Below are 16,066 nucleotides of genomic sequence, written 5' to 3'. Positions count from 1 at the left end.
TGGTAATATTTTGAAGCACAAAAATTACATTAAAAATGTTGGCTCAAGACTTTTCGCTGGAAATTATTGTCATATTAAGAATATCGAGAAAATCGAAAAATTGTTTTTTGTTGTTTTCCTTGCGAATGACGTTTCAACGACTGGTGAGGTGAAAAGAATGCAAATTGAGATTCTAATGTATTTTGCTTTTATTTAGTTGAACAAATTAACTCAAATGGATTGTCTTTGCATTTTGATTTGTAAATGAGCTGATCAAGTTGTACCATTATGTATTCCCAGAGTGTGAATCTCATTTCAAGTTTCATTCAATCCCATGTAATGAATTGAAAAAGCTTGTCTTGATAATTAACTTTTTTTGTGTCTCATCATTGATTAAACAAGCGCAACTGTATTGATTGATCTTGAAGAGGAAAGGGAAGGAATGAAAGGTGGAAAAGAGAGACTCAACAAAAATCAAAAGATAATAAGACCACAATTAGCTTCAATCTAAAGCTGATTACATGGTTCATATAATATTTACTAGTTTAATGTTAACAACATTTTCCTCATCAACCAAATAATATTAAATGTATTTAACAACAATTGCCACTTTAAGCCTTTTCCACTCACCCAATGCAACACTTGCCTAACACAAAATGTACCCTTTCTGTTGCCTACAGGCGTAAAGCTAAGAGCCTCTCACTTGCAACATCATTTTTGTCAAGATTCACCTTCGAGCCTATTTCCAATTGAACAATACTTGACTTGATTTCAATGTCAAAAACCAAGGCAAGGCCGATCCTAAACACAACCAAAAGCATGAAAACATGAAAAGCAAAAGTTGACCGAAACTCGAAAAACGAAAAACAGAAAAAAGATTATTGTAAATGTTAGGATTCGAAATAATGAACAAAGTTACTTTTCGACCGGTAAAGGGTTGAAGGGAAAAAACAAAATTGATGCTTCAACTTGAGACTCGAATGCAGAATGTGATAGTTTTGTGTAAAGTATGAATTATTCTGTAAATCATTAATTTTCTGTTGAATCACATTTTTCTCTCTCTCTCTTGTCCTTTCCTCTTTAATCAATAAAATATGATTGCCAAACAGAGGATTCTTATTGAAACACATTGACCAAAAAAGCAAAGTTTGGACACAAAAGGCTAATTGAGGCGAGTCATGCAAAAATCAAATAAACGGTCCAGTGAAAGTTGAATGGCACAAGAAGCTTGAATGTGCAGCTAGCTGAACCCAAAATTATAAATGGTTGTAATCAGTGGAATGGGAATGAAATTAATTTCATCTGATGTAATAATAATGAAAAGAATTTTCTTCTTTCACTTTCAATGACAATTGTATCCAACTTTTGGTCCAATACAAACAGATTCAGTCATAAATAATTGGCTGATAAAAGGTAAGAAAAGGTTTAATAATGAAAGTTTGTTGATTAACGGCTCATGAGCTGCAAGTTGTTGACTCGCTTTGACCCATTGAAAGAATCAGCAACAACTGAAAAGTGCAAATAGTTTGCTGATGGCTTGGAAAAGAGAGAAAAAAGAAGAAAAAATAATTTCTCTTTTCACCATCTTATGAAAGTAATCAAAACAATCATAACTTTTCTATCATTTCTTTTCAGTCAGTCAGCCAGGCCAGAAGTTACCTTTGAGTTTCCAGGGAAGAGGTTAAGGCTGAGGAAACATCATAATCAAGCTAATTTGTACCTTGTTTTTTTGTGTGTGTTTGATCTTTGACCATTGAGAGGTCAATAATTTTTTACTTTATTGCCATTAACCAAAAAGATTTATTTATGTTTTGTTGTTGGCAGAGAGAAAAAAAAAGAAATGAATGAGGCGATATTTTTATCTGAAGGTTGGGTTAACCAGAATTTAGACAGAAACCAGGGAAGGAAGGAAATGAAAAAAATAACAAATCATTATCACTAGGTGATAATAGATTTGGTGGGAATGAATGTCTGCCTGGAATTCATTCAAGCTCAACTAAATTTCATTAAATTGAAATAAACTTTAGTGACACCATTAAGATTAAAACAAACTTTGTTTCCAATTGTCTTTGAAATGCCAGATAACCAGATAAATCTTGAATTTTTATTGAATTTCTAGCAACAAAATGGTTCTTTTATTTCCATTCGATAAAAAATCTTTCACTTGCTAATTAGGAATTCATTTTTTTATCAATTACGTTAGTAAACTCGTCATGATCGGCAAAGCTAAATGACTATCTTTAATGCAATATGCATTAGATTAAAAGGTGAAGTCATTATTGTAAAAGTTCAAGCTACTTTGTATCTTATTAATGAATAACAGAATGACCCAATGATGCATCCAAGTCATGAATCTAACCTCTTAGTCAAATCTCTTAGATAAGCTCAAGTTGAGCCGGCAAAGTATGCTCATTAGAGTTGGCTAAAAACCTTTTTGCTGATGAGCTAAAAGTTTACTCTCACTCGAACATAAATGTTAGAATCAACTTTTTTGTCACAACTTCACTAAACTCAAAACAGAATAAAATAGTTTTTCATGAAAATAAGGAATCTATGTTGAAGAAAAGCGAAGAATGAATTTTCCAAAAAGCAGTTCATTGAAATCCAAAGAACCAAAGGATTGAACCAAATGTGGAGTAAAACAGTTTGAATAGCCATAAATAATATTAATAATTGTTAATAACTCAATTTTCTAATATTTATGTAACAACCAACTAAACTTTTTCCACCACAAAATTATTTAACCCAGTTGAGTTAAGTCGATTAGCATCAATATAATCTCGAGTAATTCAATTTATCGCCTTTAACTGGACACTTCAAACGTTTTACCTTTCCTTTCACACTAACCTTTTTTTCAATTCTACTTTCTTGTAATATTTACTTTCATTACTTTTTCTCTAGCTTTTACACTTTCATTCTCATTCAGCTGAAACTCTTTTAATGAATAAACGGTGAAAAATGGTAACCAATCGATACTAATTATGCTCCAAGGCATTTCCAAAGTGAATCGACTAATTGGCTTAAAAAGGTTGCTCCAATAACTCAGTTAGAGTGGAAAAAGGCAATGAAGAAGAAAAAATGATCAGAAAAAGTAAAAAGTTGATCATCTTTGGCTAATAACAGTGAACCTTTTGAAAGCAAGAGCAACATTAAAACAGATTAAATGCAGAGCCATGATACCAAATGAAAATGATGAGAGCTCGAGTTGAAAGTGAAAAGCAAATTAAAGAGTAAAATGGTAAATTTTGTATTGAATGAAACTTGAGGCTATTCATTAAAATTGATAAAAGTTTGTGAATAAACATTGTTCATTATTACACTCGAGTTTAATTCAGTGAAACCTTGTTTCCAAACCCAAAGTTAAAAATTAGTCAAAGAGAAATGTTGAAATGTTGCTCGAATCGATTCATTTGTTCATTTAACTTTAAATCATTTAGACACTTGCTCTCAATTGATGCCACGAAAGTCATCAAAATGTTGTCATTGAAACGAAAAGACAAAAAAAGGAACAAAATGTTTTAAAGCAAAAGAATATCGATTTTCTATTCCTAATTTTCTTCATCATTTGATTGTCAAATATAAAGACTTTTGCTCGTTAATCATTTGGAAAAGTTTCAAATTAATCGTTTGATTGCAATTTGTCTGGAAAAGGATCAATAAGAGGCGAAAAAAATGTCTCTATTAAATCGACTTACCTATTACTTCTAATTTGGTTACAAAGTTTTTTGTTCTCGACTTTCGATAGTCGACTCGACACCGATAGTCACCGGCATCATCTTCGTAAACTGGACTTATCCTTAGAACAGGAGGTTTCAGTTTTACATCGAAAAATAATCTCTTTTTATACGCATTTGGAATTGAATGTTTCGATTCACTGAGTGGACTGTTGCGAGCGTCGACTGAATAAATTGGTAAACCGCTTCCACTGTTTTCCTTGTACCACAAAACTAGAGAAATGAGTTCTTCGCCCCAAATTGACGTGTTACAGGGAAGACCTATTGATGTTCCGGCTGCAGCTGTGTACTCACTGTAACCTGTTTTGGTGAGAGAAAAAATTGAATTTAATTTTTGTTCTCTTCTTTTCATTGAGAATCAAATGAGAAAAATGGTTGGAATGAAGCTCATTCATTGGATTATTCAATGGACAGGATTCAATATTTGTTCATCTTGTCAATTCTGTTGATGATTTAAAGTTGTGATTAAACAAATTCTTGTTTATAAATGCAATTCTAAAGGCACAATGTCTAGTCAATTCAAAATTTATTCTTGTTCTGTTTACTTTGATTATTGAATGAGAAAAGGTGAATAGTTTTGGACTGACAGGGAGTGATAAGGCAAAATGAAAATGACAATGATAATGGTGATAAAAGAGTGATGAGAGAAAATGATTAAAGAACAAAAGGAATAAAAGTTTGGTAAAAGTCGAGTTGGACTCATCAATAAAAATGATTAAATAGTTTGCAATTATTCCAAATTGGAATTGGGTTAAATGATGAATGAAAAAGAGATAACATTGAGGTAGAAGGAAGGAAATTAAATGGTTGACGAATTGAAAGAAAGTGGTTCATCTCTAGTTGAATCTCAATGAATTATATTATTAAAATTATGGCTCATATTATGGTGATTGTATTGATTCAATTATTTTGATTAAAGTAAAGGTTGACATAAATTTGTCGATAAACTTTTATTCATTGGAACCGGTTACTGACAATGTTGAACCAGGAATGTCGGTCTATTGCACATAACAGTTGAACCTCCAGAGTCTTTTGTGTCAAGAGGCACGCGATAAAGTATTGACAATTGGCGAGACCAAAAGTGAGGGGCAAAGAGTCAGAAAGGGAAACGAGGGAAAAGAGGAAGGAGAAGAAGAAGAAGAGGAAATTGGTTTACAACTGGCATAGTCGACTGGGAGTGATAAGGAGGGTCAGGAAGTGGCCACTACACCTAGAATGGTAGCCAAATGAGACTAACTGCAATGGACTTGAATTGCATGAGAGTTGCTAATACACTTAATGCACACTTTACTTTGATTTTTTGGCAAATCACGAGTAACAAGCACTATTGCATTTACTGTTATTAAAACAGCTTTTTATTAAAGTGGTTCCTGGAATAGAGCCGAGTTGACTTATTTTGCCTTATTCTTGCAACATTTTTTTTCCTTCTCATTCCAATAATTTAGCAAAAAATTTATTCTTCTTGGTCGACCTCAATAACAATAACAATTCAATATCATCATTAATACCAAACAGTTGGACTTTTAGTTCATTTTTGTCCTCCTTCATCAAATGTCTTTTGTTGCAAATTTATTGCCATCAATAGTTTTGACCTTTTGATTTGGGGAAAGCTCAATGGTTGCATCGATGCATTACTTTAATTATAAGACAGTTTCATGTTTCAGTCTCAAACCAAAAGATCTAAATAGCGCTGGAAAAACACTATTTAAGCTCAAAAAGGAAACAAGTTGCTGCAGAAATTCAACTCTCGTTTTTACGAAGGAAATGTTGATTGAAAATAGTCGACTAAAACTTGATAAACCATTCGAGCTCATGCATCAAGTTCATCAGTGTAACAGAAAATTTTTATTCGAATATAAAGTAACTTAAAAATCGAAAGAACGCAAACAAGCTCATTTTAGATCATCTTTATATTGAAGTGACATGTTGAAAAGATTTTATAATGTTAGGTTATTATCAATATCTTTAGTTTCATTTCGAGTTGCTAAAACTTTTGCATTTTTCATTCTCAGAGGCAAAGTTGTGACGACTCTTTGGGCTATTACTACACATTATGCATCCAAAACTAAACATTGAACTTGTTAATAGAAACAATATTTCACTTTGGAAATAGATTGAAAACATTCTCTTTATTAGTCAAATTTCCTTTGGCTATTTGAGCTGAAACATGTTGATCGACTTTGATCATTCCAAGTGTTAAGAGCAAATGTCTTTTCACTCTTTGACCAAATCTGTTGCGTTGTGCAAAATAATTGAACAAACGACTCGACAATCAGTCAATAGCATGCATCAAATGTCAATAAATTTGTTTACTTTCAAATGAAAAAAAGAATAAAATTTTCAAAAACTACAGTAAAAAGTTTCTCAGTTTCAGAACAAGAAATTTGCCATTGAAATATTGCAACATTAAATTATAATAATGTTATTACTCGAGTATTTTTTATATTCAAGCAAAGAGAAGAGTGGAAAAAACAAAAAGAAATGAAAAATAATTCAATCAATGGACAGAAACTGAAAGGTACAAAGAGAGACAGAAAAAATAATGCAAAATGTTATTAGTTTTTTTTTGTATTTCGAAAAAGAATAATATCATTTCATTAAAATAATGTTCATTCATTCAGCATTTTTTTCCTTTACTTTTTTCCCACTTCTTCATCAAATTACCAATACATTTTTGAATATTAAAAGACTTATATTAATAGAGTTTTTTAATTTTTCGCTTGACAAAATTTCGATCTAATTTGTTGTTGCAATTTTACTTTTTTCAACCGAGTTTCACCTGTAATTACTGTTGAAACCTTTTCTATGTTTCAGCTCAAATAACAAAATATCAATCATTTTCAATGGTTCAAATAAATTTGAACTTCAAGATTAAATGTTTTGAAAAATTTAAAACAAACAAAGTCAATAAACATGAAACCGTATCAAACTGAAAAAGATACATTTCTGCTGAACAAAAGTTTCCAAGTCTCAACCTCTTCGAACCTTCATTTCAAACATTTCAAGGAAAAGATTTACAATTTCTAAATGAAAACATTGTTGATATCGAGAGTGGGAATCTTGGTTAACCTTTGATGGAAAAATCTGTGCAATAAATTGAAATGTTTCATGTAAATGTTGCAAAATTTTGTTCCTTTTATGTTTCAATGTTGCTCCATATTGCATTATGCATACAACTTGAATTAATTTAATTTTTAGGGAAATCGAGTTTTTCTTTCATTAAAAACTTTTACTTTGACAATTGTTCACTTTATTTATTGCAACAATAAAACCAAATCTAATTCAGTGTTACACCCTGATTTGGGCTTAGATTGTGATTCACTTGTGAGGTTGGGATTGGATTTTAATAGTTATTTGTTTCTAACTCCAGACAGAAATGAATATAAACTTTTGCACACTTTTTGACCTTATTTTAAATCTTTTATCAATTTGCAATTTAAGTGATCATTTGGTTGCATTTCTTTTCCTGTTGACTGGTAAATCAATGTACCATTGAATGGAAACCATGCAATATTGGAATAGACAATGGAAATGAATATCAAGACAAACAATAAACAGATACAAATGAAGCTGATCAAATGAATAAAGGCATGTAATTGGGCATTACTCTGATATCGTGAAATTCATTTTCTTTTTTCTCGTTTTCCATGTCGAAATTTCTTTAGTTTTAGAGTCTTTCTGTTGTTCCAAATTGCTATGTGAATTTATGATGAAATTGTAAGAGTTTTAGGCAACAGAAAAATGATGGATAAATAAGATTGTTCCAACATATTCTCTATCTTGTTGACTCATCTTGTTTGATGTTATCATAAATGTTTCAATGTTAATCCATTTGTTATAGTAAATGTTTATGTACAGAAACAGAATGAACAATGTACAGAAAACAAATGAATTGACATTTTTTCTTTGCTCCACTCGATGTTTACACTCTTCAGAAAATTGTTTACTTTTGAATGTTTAACTTCTCATTGGTTAAAAATCAGATTAATTCATGAATAATCTTCAAGAAAATTGACCGAAACTGTAAATATTAGATAAAGAAGGAAAAGTCACTCTTGTTGTTACACTTGTGTAGCACTTGTCCAACAGGTTCACGTGCACTAGTGGCCCTTACGAGATGAACTTCGATGTTTAATCTAACTTTTATATGTTACGCTTCAAGTAAAATATTGTCAGTAATTTTCATGAAGTTGAAAAACATTGCATGCGATTATTGGTGTATATTTTCTCTATTTGTGGGAAAAGAAAACGAAACATTATTCAATACATGGCAATTGATTAATTGATTCAAAATGAATACAACGTTTGTTTATAAGAGATTATTATTCACAAAGCGTTTCATTCATTTGTCCTAATCAGATTCATTGTTTCACCCTTTCCTTTCCTTCTTTAACTTTATCGCTTCATTTCAAGCACAAAAGAGAAGCAGAAAATGTTCACCATGCATGAACAGGTATCATGCATAATCATACTGAGGAGAGAAAAAAGGAAACAAGAGAAAAGGTAAATAAACGAGGCAGAATTTCCGATGTTATCGAACAGAAAGTTGAATTGGCGCAATATATTCATTAAATAAGAAGAAAAAAGTTCACCTTCGCAATTAACAAAAATTAAAATGGATAATTAAAATGGAATCAATTTGCACAATTTTTCTTATGACTGACAAATGTGAGAATGAAAAGCAAAAAGTGCACAAAATCATAAGATTCTAAGAATTACAACTCACTTTTGTCACACACCAAAACTCAACATTAACCTATTATTTCCCGAGAAATATCAATCGAGCGAGAAAAGGTTGACCCAAAAAATTGAAAAATCTTTCGATTAACCTTTAGCATTTCAAAACTACTGAACCATGTAAATCCATTCAAATATCTAAAGTTGCATCCATTTCAATTTTTAATCTTGATAAAATGTCAAGTGCCTAATTCTTCTTGAATTCGATTGACTTCAATGAAAGAATAACATTGGTATATCATGCTCATACCGAGTTGCAGTTCCAGAGACCTTGGGCGCAATATTTGCATGGATATCCGAGTTCGACCTCTTCAGTCATCCATGGGCGGATTAGATAGCTGTGCTGGGGTTTCTTATTTTTTTCCCTGTTTGTGATCATAACTCACTAACGGTTAATGCTACAGACCTCAGATTCAAACAATGAGCTTGCGAAGATTGAAGAAGCGGAACTTCTAACCCTCAAGGTCATCGGAGATCACTCCATTATTGACCTCTAAATTACATTTGAAGGTCGATTTCTAAAAGCAAAAACTTTATCAAATTGGTTGATGCTTGTTACATACTCTTGACCCAAACTGTAGGAAAGAGAATCGGCATTTTCTCAAAACCAGTCAATCAACTAAACGGTATGAAATCAGTCATATCTTTTGACCATCATGAGTTATGCGATTCCCGTATAGATTTTGATTCACCGGAGAACCAACCAAGTATATTTAGCATCATGTGGTAGTCTACATTGCAGTTTGAAAATTTAATTATGTAATCGATATCAAGCTTTGACGAATCGCCTATTTTGAATATTTTTGTGATTCCGTATGACGGTATGAGGCAAAATGTATAAAAATTGTATTTACCATCAAAAGGTAACATACTATAAAAAAGGGAATATAAATGTAATAGATAAACTTAAATTGAAGCGATCCATACCAAATTTTTAGACTTTTATCACAAAGATACCTCCAGATGCTTGATTCTGTTTGATATTTACTCATTACGGTGCAGCTTTTATCATTATAAAATATTGTTGTTTATTGTCTAAATGGGAAGAGTTAATTTAATCTTTTGTAATCATATTTTGCATTCCGATCAAAATCAATGTTTTTCTCGTATTTTAGCAAAAAAATTCATTCCAAAATACAATGATTAAAATATTCTTTATTATTTGCATTATGCTAATAAGATTAGTTTAGCGTATTAATCATCTTGGGACATGAAAGACATTAGAAACTTACACAGGTTGACACAACAAGAAGAAGGAAAAAAAGTTCCAACCATTGCATTCGATTTCATTGAGAGAGCATCGAATTACATCAATTTTGACTCTTCAAGCTGTGTTTTAATGAGCACAGCCAATGAACACAAGTATTGCAAAAATGAAGAGAAAACTCGACTAAATAAAAGTCAATCGGAATTTGTACAGAAGAAGGAAGTTTCACGTCCCATGAATCAAAAGATTGAGAGTGTAAGCAGAATATTGAAAAATGGGAAAACCCGAAACTTGGATCGAAAAAAACTCGAAGATGAATCAAAATACATTTTGTCATTTCGTTTGACCAACTTGCTCATTTAATTTACTTTGAAAAATAAACAGAATTTGATGAGTTTCCTTCGGAAAAGTGCTGAAACTTCATTTTTCGTAAAAAGACAAGAAGTAAAAAATGAAAGTCAACATTGGAAACCAACATTTCCCTGTTTACTTCGAAAAGCGACTTTTACTCTTTACTCTTATTCGTCATGCCAGTGTTAACAGTAAAATTATCATTTGATGATGATCATCATTTTCAACTCGATTGAACTCTATTCTTTCCTCTTCATCATTTAATCATTTTGTCACCAAAATCCATTCATTTTGCTGTGAAAATTAAAAAACTGAAGTGAAAAGTTTGAATCCAAAACAGCGAACAAAAGGCAACGAAGAAAAGCGTAAAAATATTGTTGACCTTTTCTCTAGTGGCTTGAGTAATGGTCCACTCTTTTTCACTTGATCATCATTCTGTTCACCATAAGCATCATCATATCATCATTATCAAATAATAACATTTCGACTCTTTGCTCTTTTCCTTTTTAATCAAACATTTTGTCTGGTAAACTCCTTTTATCATCATTTTTTTAAATCTCAAGGTTTACTTGTCGAGACTTGAATTTTTGCCGAACTCGATTCAAGTATAATCATTTCACTCTTGTTTTTCCGTTCTTGTTCATTGCAACTGGCGATAGTCTTTAAACTTTACAATCATTTAGCATCATCAACCATATAACTTGAAAAAAAGAGTTGACTCTTTTTCTTTCCTCAATCGTATAATAGAATCATTTCGTTCTTTTTATATTCATTTTGGCCCTTCTTTTGCTCGTTTTGTTTGTTGACTAGTGAGAAGCAGAAAAGTAATATCATTGAAGAGAAACAACTTGAATTGATAGTTTATCATTTCAAATATTATAATAATCTTTACTCAAGATAATACTTGAGCTTATTCAATCTCAACTTTTTCACTTTCTCAATGCTCTTTATTGCCGATCAACTTAAATGGTCTCAAAAATGGAATGACCTTGAATGATCTTGATCGATCGGAATCGAAATTCTTCAAAACTCAAAAGCTCATGGTTCAAGTCTGAGGTCTGTGCTATCAACCGTTCGAGAGTTATCACTGCAAACAGGCGCACAAGACAAAAAACACCAACTATAATTGAAAAATGAAAGTGACTTTTTTTCGCTTCCATCTCTTATTTTATACCAACAATCAACTTGACCTCAAATCTAACCTGGTTAATAAGTTTTACGATTCATAATTTTTTCTGTCTTTCCTCTCGATTCAATATTACTTTTCACTTGAAATTACTTTTGGCTTTGCTTTGCGTTCACTTTAGTTGATGAAAATTTATCACTATGATTAATGCTATTAGCATTTGATTAATGAGCTCTGATTGTGAGGTAAAATGTTTTCCAACAGAAAAGTTGAAGATAAATCTTTGCTTGCACTCATTGGCCTGAGTTAATTTGTATAAATTAAATTGATTAATCATATTGACTTTGCTAACTGATTTGAATAACAATTGCATTTCGCCTTCTTTTCCAACTACTTTTTCCTATTCCAATTGGAAACCTTTTTTGTTTATTTTTTCCTTCTTCTCTGTTAACTTTCAATTCGCGACTCATCGTCTCGTTTCACCATTCAATTCTTATTGTTCATTTGAGACACTGCTTATAATCTCATTTTCATTGCAAATAATCAGCTTAGTTGTTATCCAAAACTATCTGTTTCAAGTTGCCTTTGCTTCTCCTCTGGACAGTTACTCCATTCATCTCAACTAACCTGTCTTTTTTATCTTTCAACCGTTAGTCTTTTTCCATTGTTCCCTAGACTTTTGACCATTGACCAAGGATGTGACTAGACTGTAACCAGTTACAATTAATGACTTTTTCATTTCAATAGTTTTAACTGGCAAATGATCCATTGGCTTCTAATGTGCAAATCAAGAGCAACAAATAAAACAAACAAGCAAAAGGTTCAACTAATTTGCACATTCAACTTTTCATTTGTAACACAACAATTTACACTCATTTTACTCGAGTTAGCAACTCATCAACTTTTATTTCAAATTCATCGATAAAATGAAACTTCGAAACAATTTCAAACCGATTTTTCCCTAATCTCTCAAAATGATGAGAAACTTTTCTTTGAATAAAAATCTGAGTCAACGATTCATCAACATGAATTGACTCTATCTTGGACCTGGATCTGGACACTTATCACAAAGAATTGACTGAAAATCTGAATTCGATAATGAAGGACGATTTTTCCTGAAATTTTCAAATTCCAAGACTTTTCCAATTTTGAATTTTCTGAAGAAAAAAGTCGATCCAGAAAATCAAAGCGGAAATTCTCAAGATGATAAATTTCGACGAAATGTTCGCGCTTGAGCATTTAGTAATTTCCAAACTTTTTCATTTCCGAGAAATTCGATGAATTGCAATCACTTTTTGTAAAGAAATGTGATTGGTAAAGTTGACTTATTAATCCATCATGTATCTATTGGTTTAATGTACTTTTTTAGATTCTCTGATAAATTCAGCTAAATCATCTCATGAGAAATGATATGATGAAAGATGTACCACAGTAACAGAACTTTGTTTCTATTTTTTCTTCTCTTTTTTTTCATTTGCTTCTTTTTGGTTCATCATTTCTTGCTTTTCTTTCCTTTTCTTTCCTCTGATTCTTTGCATTTCTCAGCTGATGTTTCAATGTGAATGTCCCATTTCAATTCCCATTAGAGATGAGTAAGAAGGAAAACTGATGATGATGGAAAGATGTAGGCAGGATGAAAAGGATGATGAAAATGTGTAACATATAGTTTCATTGTTTGGGTCCGAAAGCTCAAGGTTCATCAGATATCATGAAACATGTTACGCATCAATTTTTGTTTCCATCTTACTCAGCTCTACTTAGCATAAACACCATTTACTGTTTTCTGTTTACAAGAAGTTGATATAAAGAAGAAGTTTGAAGAGTGAAGAGCGAAGAGAAGAAGAAGAAGAGAAAAAAACGTGAAAATATATTCACAGTTGGGATAACTTTACTTTCTACTCCAAGTATTTACTATTCATTTTTTTTCTCCCATTTTCTGTTTGAAAAACAATTTCCATCAACATCAACATCATCATCAACATCATTATCATTATAGACATTATTATACAACAAATAAAGTGATTCTTTGGTTGTTCATTGAAGAAGGAAAATGGCTGTACAATCTTTTCCTCTGTTTATTGTCAAGAATCAGGTTACCTCAACAGTACATCAATATCAATTGAGCCTTTTCATCTTGTCACCCAGTAGCCAGTATTGGAAGAGCACAAAAAAAAAGAGTTTGAAAACCAGTCAAAGTACAAGAAGTAATGAGAATCAAAATCTCAATCAGGTTTTACCAATTTTTTGTCTTCGTCTTGACTTGGCTTTTTTTTGTTAGTCAACTTGAAGCAAACTGATGAGCCAAAGAGACAGGCTTAACCAAAGGGAAACAACAGCCTCATCAGCATTAACAAGAGTCAATGTTGAACCTCTTCTTTGTAATGTTACCATCTTAAATCATCTTCTAGTTGAAAGTATATATTATGATATAACCTGAGACTTGATTCGTGATCGGAAAACTTGAATAGTCATGGAACAAAGTTGGAATGGGATAAAAAAGAGTAAAACTACTTTTCCCTTTTCACTTGTCATTATAATGACCAATGGATGATGATGATTTTGATGATGATGATGAATAAAGAAAAGGCAAAGAATTGCAAGTTACTGTTGTTGCCATTGTTGTTGTTGTTGATGATGACCATGAGGATGAAGAAGAACATGAGGAAAAAAAAGAAAAATGTTAGCTACACCTTGAGGTATTGAAGAGAAAGAATGGCTTTGAAAAACCATTTTCTCTTTCAACCCAAATCCAATATAAGATGCATTATATTAGATTAAGTAGTTTCCAAATTCTTGTTCTTCTCTTTTCTCTCTACCTTCATGGTCCAACATTATTCCCAGCAATCAATCTAATATTGTTACCATTCGTTTTTCCAACTCTGTTACAGCGAAAACATCAGCTTCTAAAATTTATCAGATAACACGCTAATCAGAATGAAAAGGAAAACTTCAAAACTGATTGCCAAAAAAATTTCGCCAACGAATAAACAAAAAATCGAAAAACAGAACTTTTCATTCTTCGAATTGCAAATCTTGACGAAACAAAACTTTTGATCCATTTCAGAAAACTGAAGAAACTTTTGTTTTCGATTAGAATTTCAAATCTCAAATGAATCCGCTGAAGATGATAATTGTGTGGTTATTAGTTTATGTATTATCGCTGTAAGTTGAGAACAACATTCTCATTATATGAATAATAATCACCTGTAACAGGACCATTATCACGCTCATTATGCTAACCTTATCAGATTTCACTTTTCAGGGAAAAGAGAAGAAGAGATTCACTTAAATTCATGCTTAAATACGAACATTTCGAAAAAACGTCAACTTTGTCTCAACATTTCCGTTTTTTCATGAAAATGTGGAAATTCCATCAACATTTCATGATCAATATTTACAACATTTTCCTTCTGAACAGGGTTAAAAGTTTATCTTTATTGTAAATCTCATCCTTAAATATTGTCTACAACATTGTCCCTTGTTGAACAGTTTATCTTGAAAGAGTATCAAGTTGAGTTGTCATTAAGGCGGTGTGGAAAAAATTCAGTGATGAAAAAAAAGAAGAGTAAATCTGTCATGATTTGAACACTTTGTTTTCTTGTGTATCATTATTCATCACGGTTAACATGTAGGATGAGGATGAGGTGGGCAACTTGAAATTGTTTTCAAAAGTTTTAAATTGAACAGGCAATTAATCAAGTAAAACAATTAAGACTTTTGTTTACATTGAAAGTTGTTAGGTAAAAGTGTTGAAGTTTAAGGTTACAGGAAGAGTTTTTTTTGCTTGCTCAAAGTGTCTTGATGAGCTTGCATATTGAAACATCTTATTAATATCCTAAAGTGCTTGTAATTGTTCAACACATGTTTTGCCTGTTAATGTCACAGTTTTGGATTAACCTTAACTGTGACATTAGAGATAAATACAAAAGTACATTAAATAAGATCATTACAAGTAAGGTTACTGTAATAATGTGAGGAAACGTGAGAAGAAGAAAACAATTTTCGACATTTGATCAACTTCCATCGCCTATTATCTGAAGTAAATTTTGATGTTGACTTAATGATCATTGAATTGTCATTAATTATTATTCAATTCAGTTTTACATTTAAAGACAAGATTCTAATACTTAACAATTAGCAAACATCTCGATTAGATGTACAACAATAATCAGGATCTTATAATCCTCAACACGCCCTCTTGTTGTCCATCTAATTGAACTCATATGATATTAATTTAACCAAAGAGCTGAACTTTGGTCCAGGTAAAGGTTTAGTCATGATGTCAGCTCTATTCTTATCAGTTTGAACATATTCCAACTTGATTAAACCATTTTCAATATTTTCTCTAATGAAATGATGTCTGATATCTATGTGTTTAGTCCTTGAATGAAATATTGGGTTCTTAGCGAGTTTGATCGCTCCTTGGTTATCACAATTGATCTTGATTGGTAATTTTGGTTCATAACCTAATTCTTTTAACAAAGATTTGAGCCAAATAGCTTCTTTTGCTGCTTCAGTCTCAGCCATATATTCAGCTTCTGTTGATGATAAAGCAACTGTTTGTTGTTTCTTTGCTACCCATGAAATTAAACTCTTATTTAGGTAAAATAGATAACCTGTTGCTGACCGCTTATCTTCAAAGTTACCTCCCCAATCAGCGTCAACAAAACCTTCAAGAAAAATTTCTTGCTTCTCATCATTTTGTAACAAGATACCAAAGTTTGCAGTACCTTTGAGATAGCGTAAAACTCTCTTCGCTGCAACATAATGGTTGTTTGATGGAGCAGAGCTAAATTGAGAAAGAATACAAGTAATAATAGCTAAATCGGGTCTCGTACAGGTAACCAAATAATGCAATGAGCCGACAAGCTGTTGATACTTCATTTTCAATGTTGAATCCAATTCACACTGCTCTTTGACTAATTTGACATT

The 16,066-nt window shown here is 31.6% G+C and overlaps 1 protein-coding gene across 5 annotated transcripts in view; it reads right to left on the bottom strand.

Annotated features, from left to right (window-relative positions):
* Nucleotides 1-16,066, bottom strand: part of LOC107361387 (protein turtle-like) — a 163,946-nt gene that overhangs the window by 50,800 nt on the left and 97,080 nt on the right. For all 5 annotated transcript variants that reach the window (XR_016198219.1, XM_089266835.1, XM_015928210.3 and 2 more), the window contains one exon: nucleotides 3,675-4,013. Coding sequence is in view for 4 of the 5 variants with exons in the window: in XM_089266835.1 (XP_089122961.1) it covers nucleotides 3,675-4,013 (339 nt within the window). In the remaining variant the exon portion in view is untranslated. The remainder of the gene's footprint in view (nucleotides 1-3,674; nucleotides 4,014-16,066) is intronic.

The sequence above is a fragment of the Tetranychus urticae genome, chromosome 1 (genome assembly GCF_039701765.1).
Source record: "Tetranychus urticae isolate SD_2017Ah chromosome 1, NJAU_TeUrti_SD_1.0, whole genome shotgun sequence".
Taxonomy (NCBI): Eukaryota; Metazoa; Arthropoda; class Arachnida; order Trombidiformes; family Tetranychidae; genus Tetranychus; species Tetranychus urticae.
This window is presented reverse-complemented; position numbering and strand designations above follow the sequence as displayed.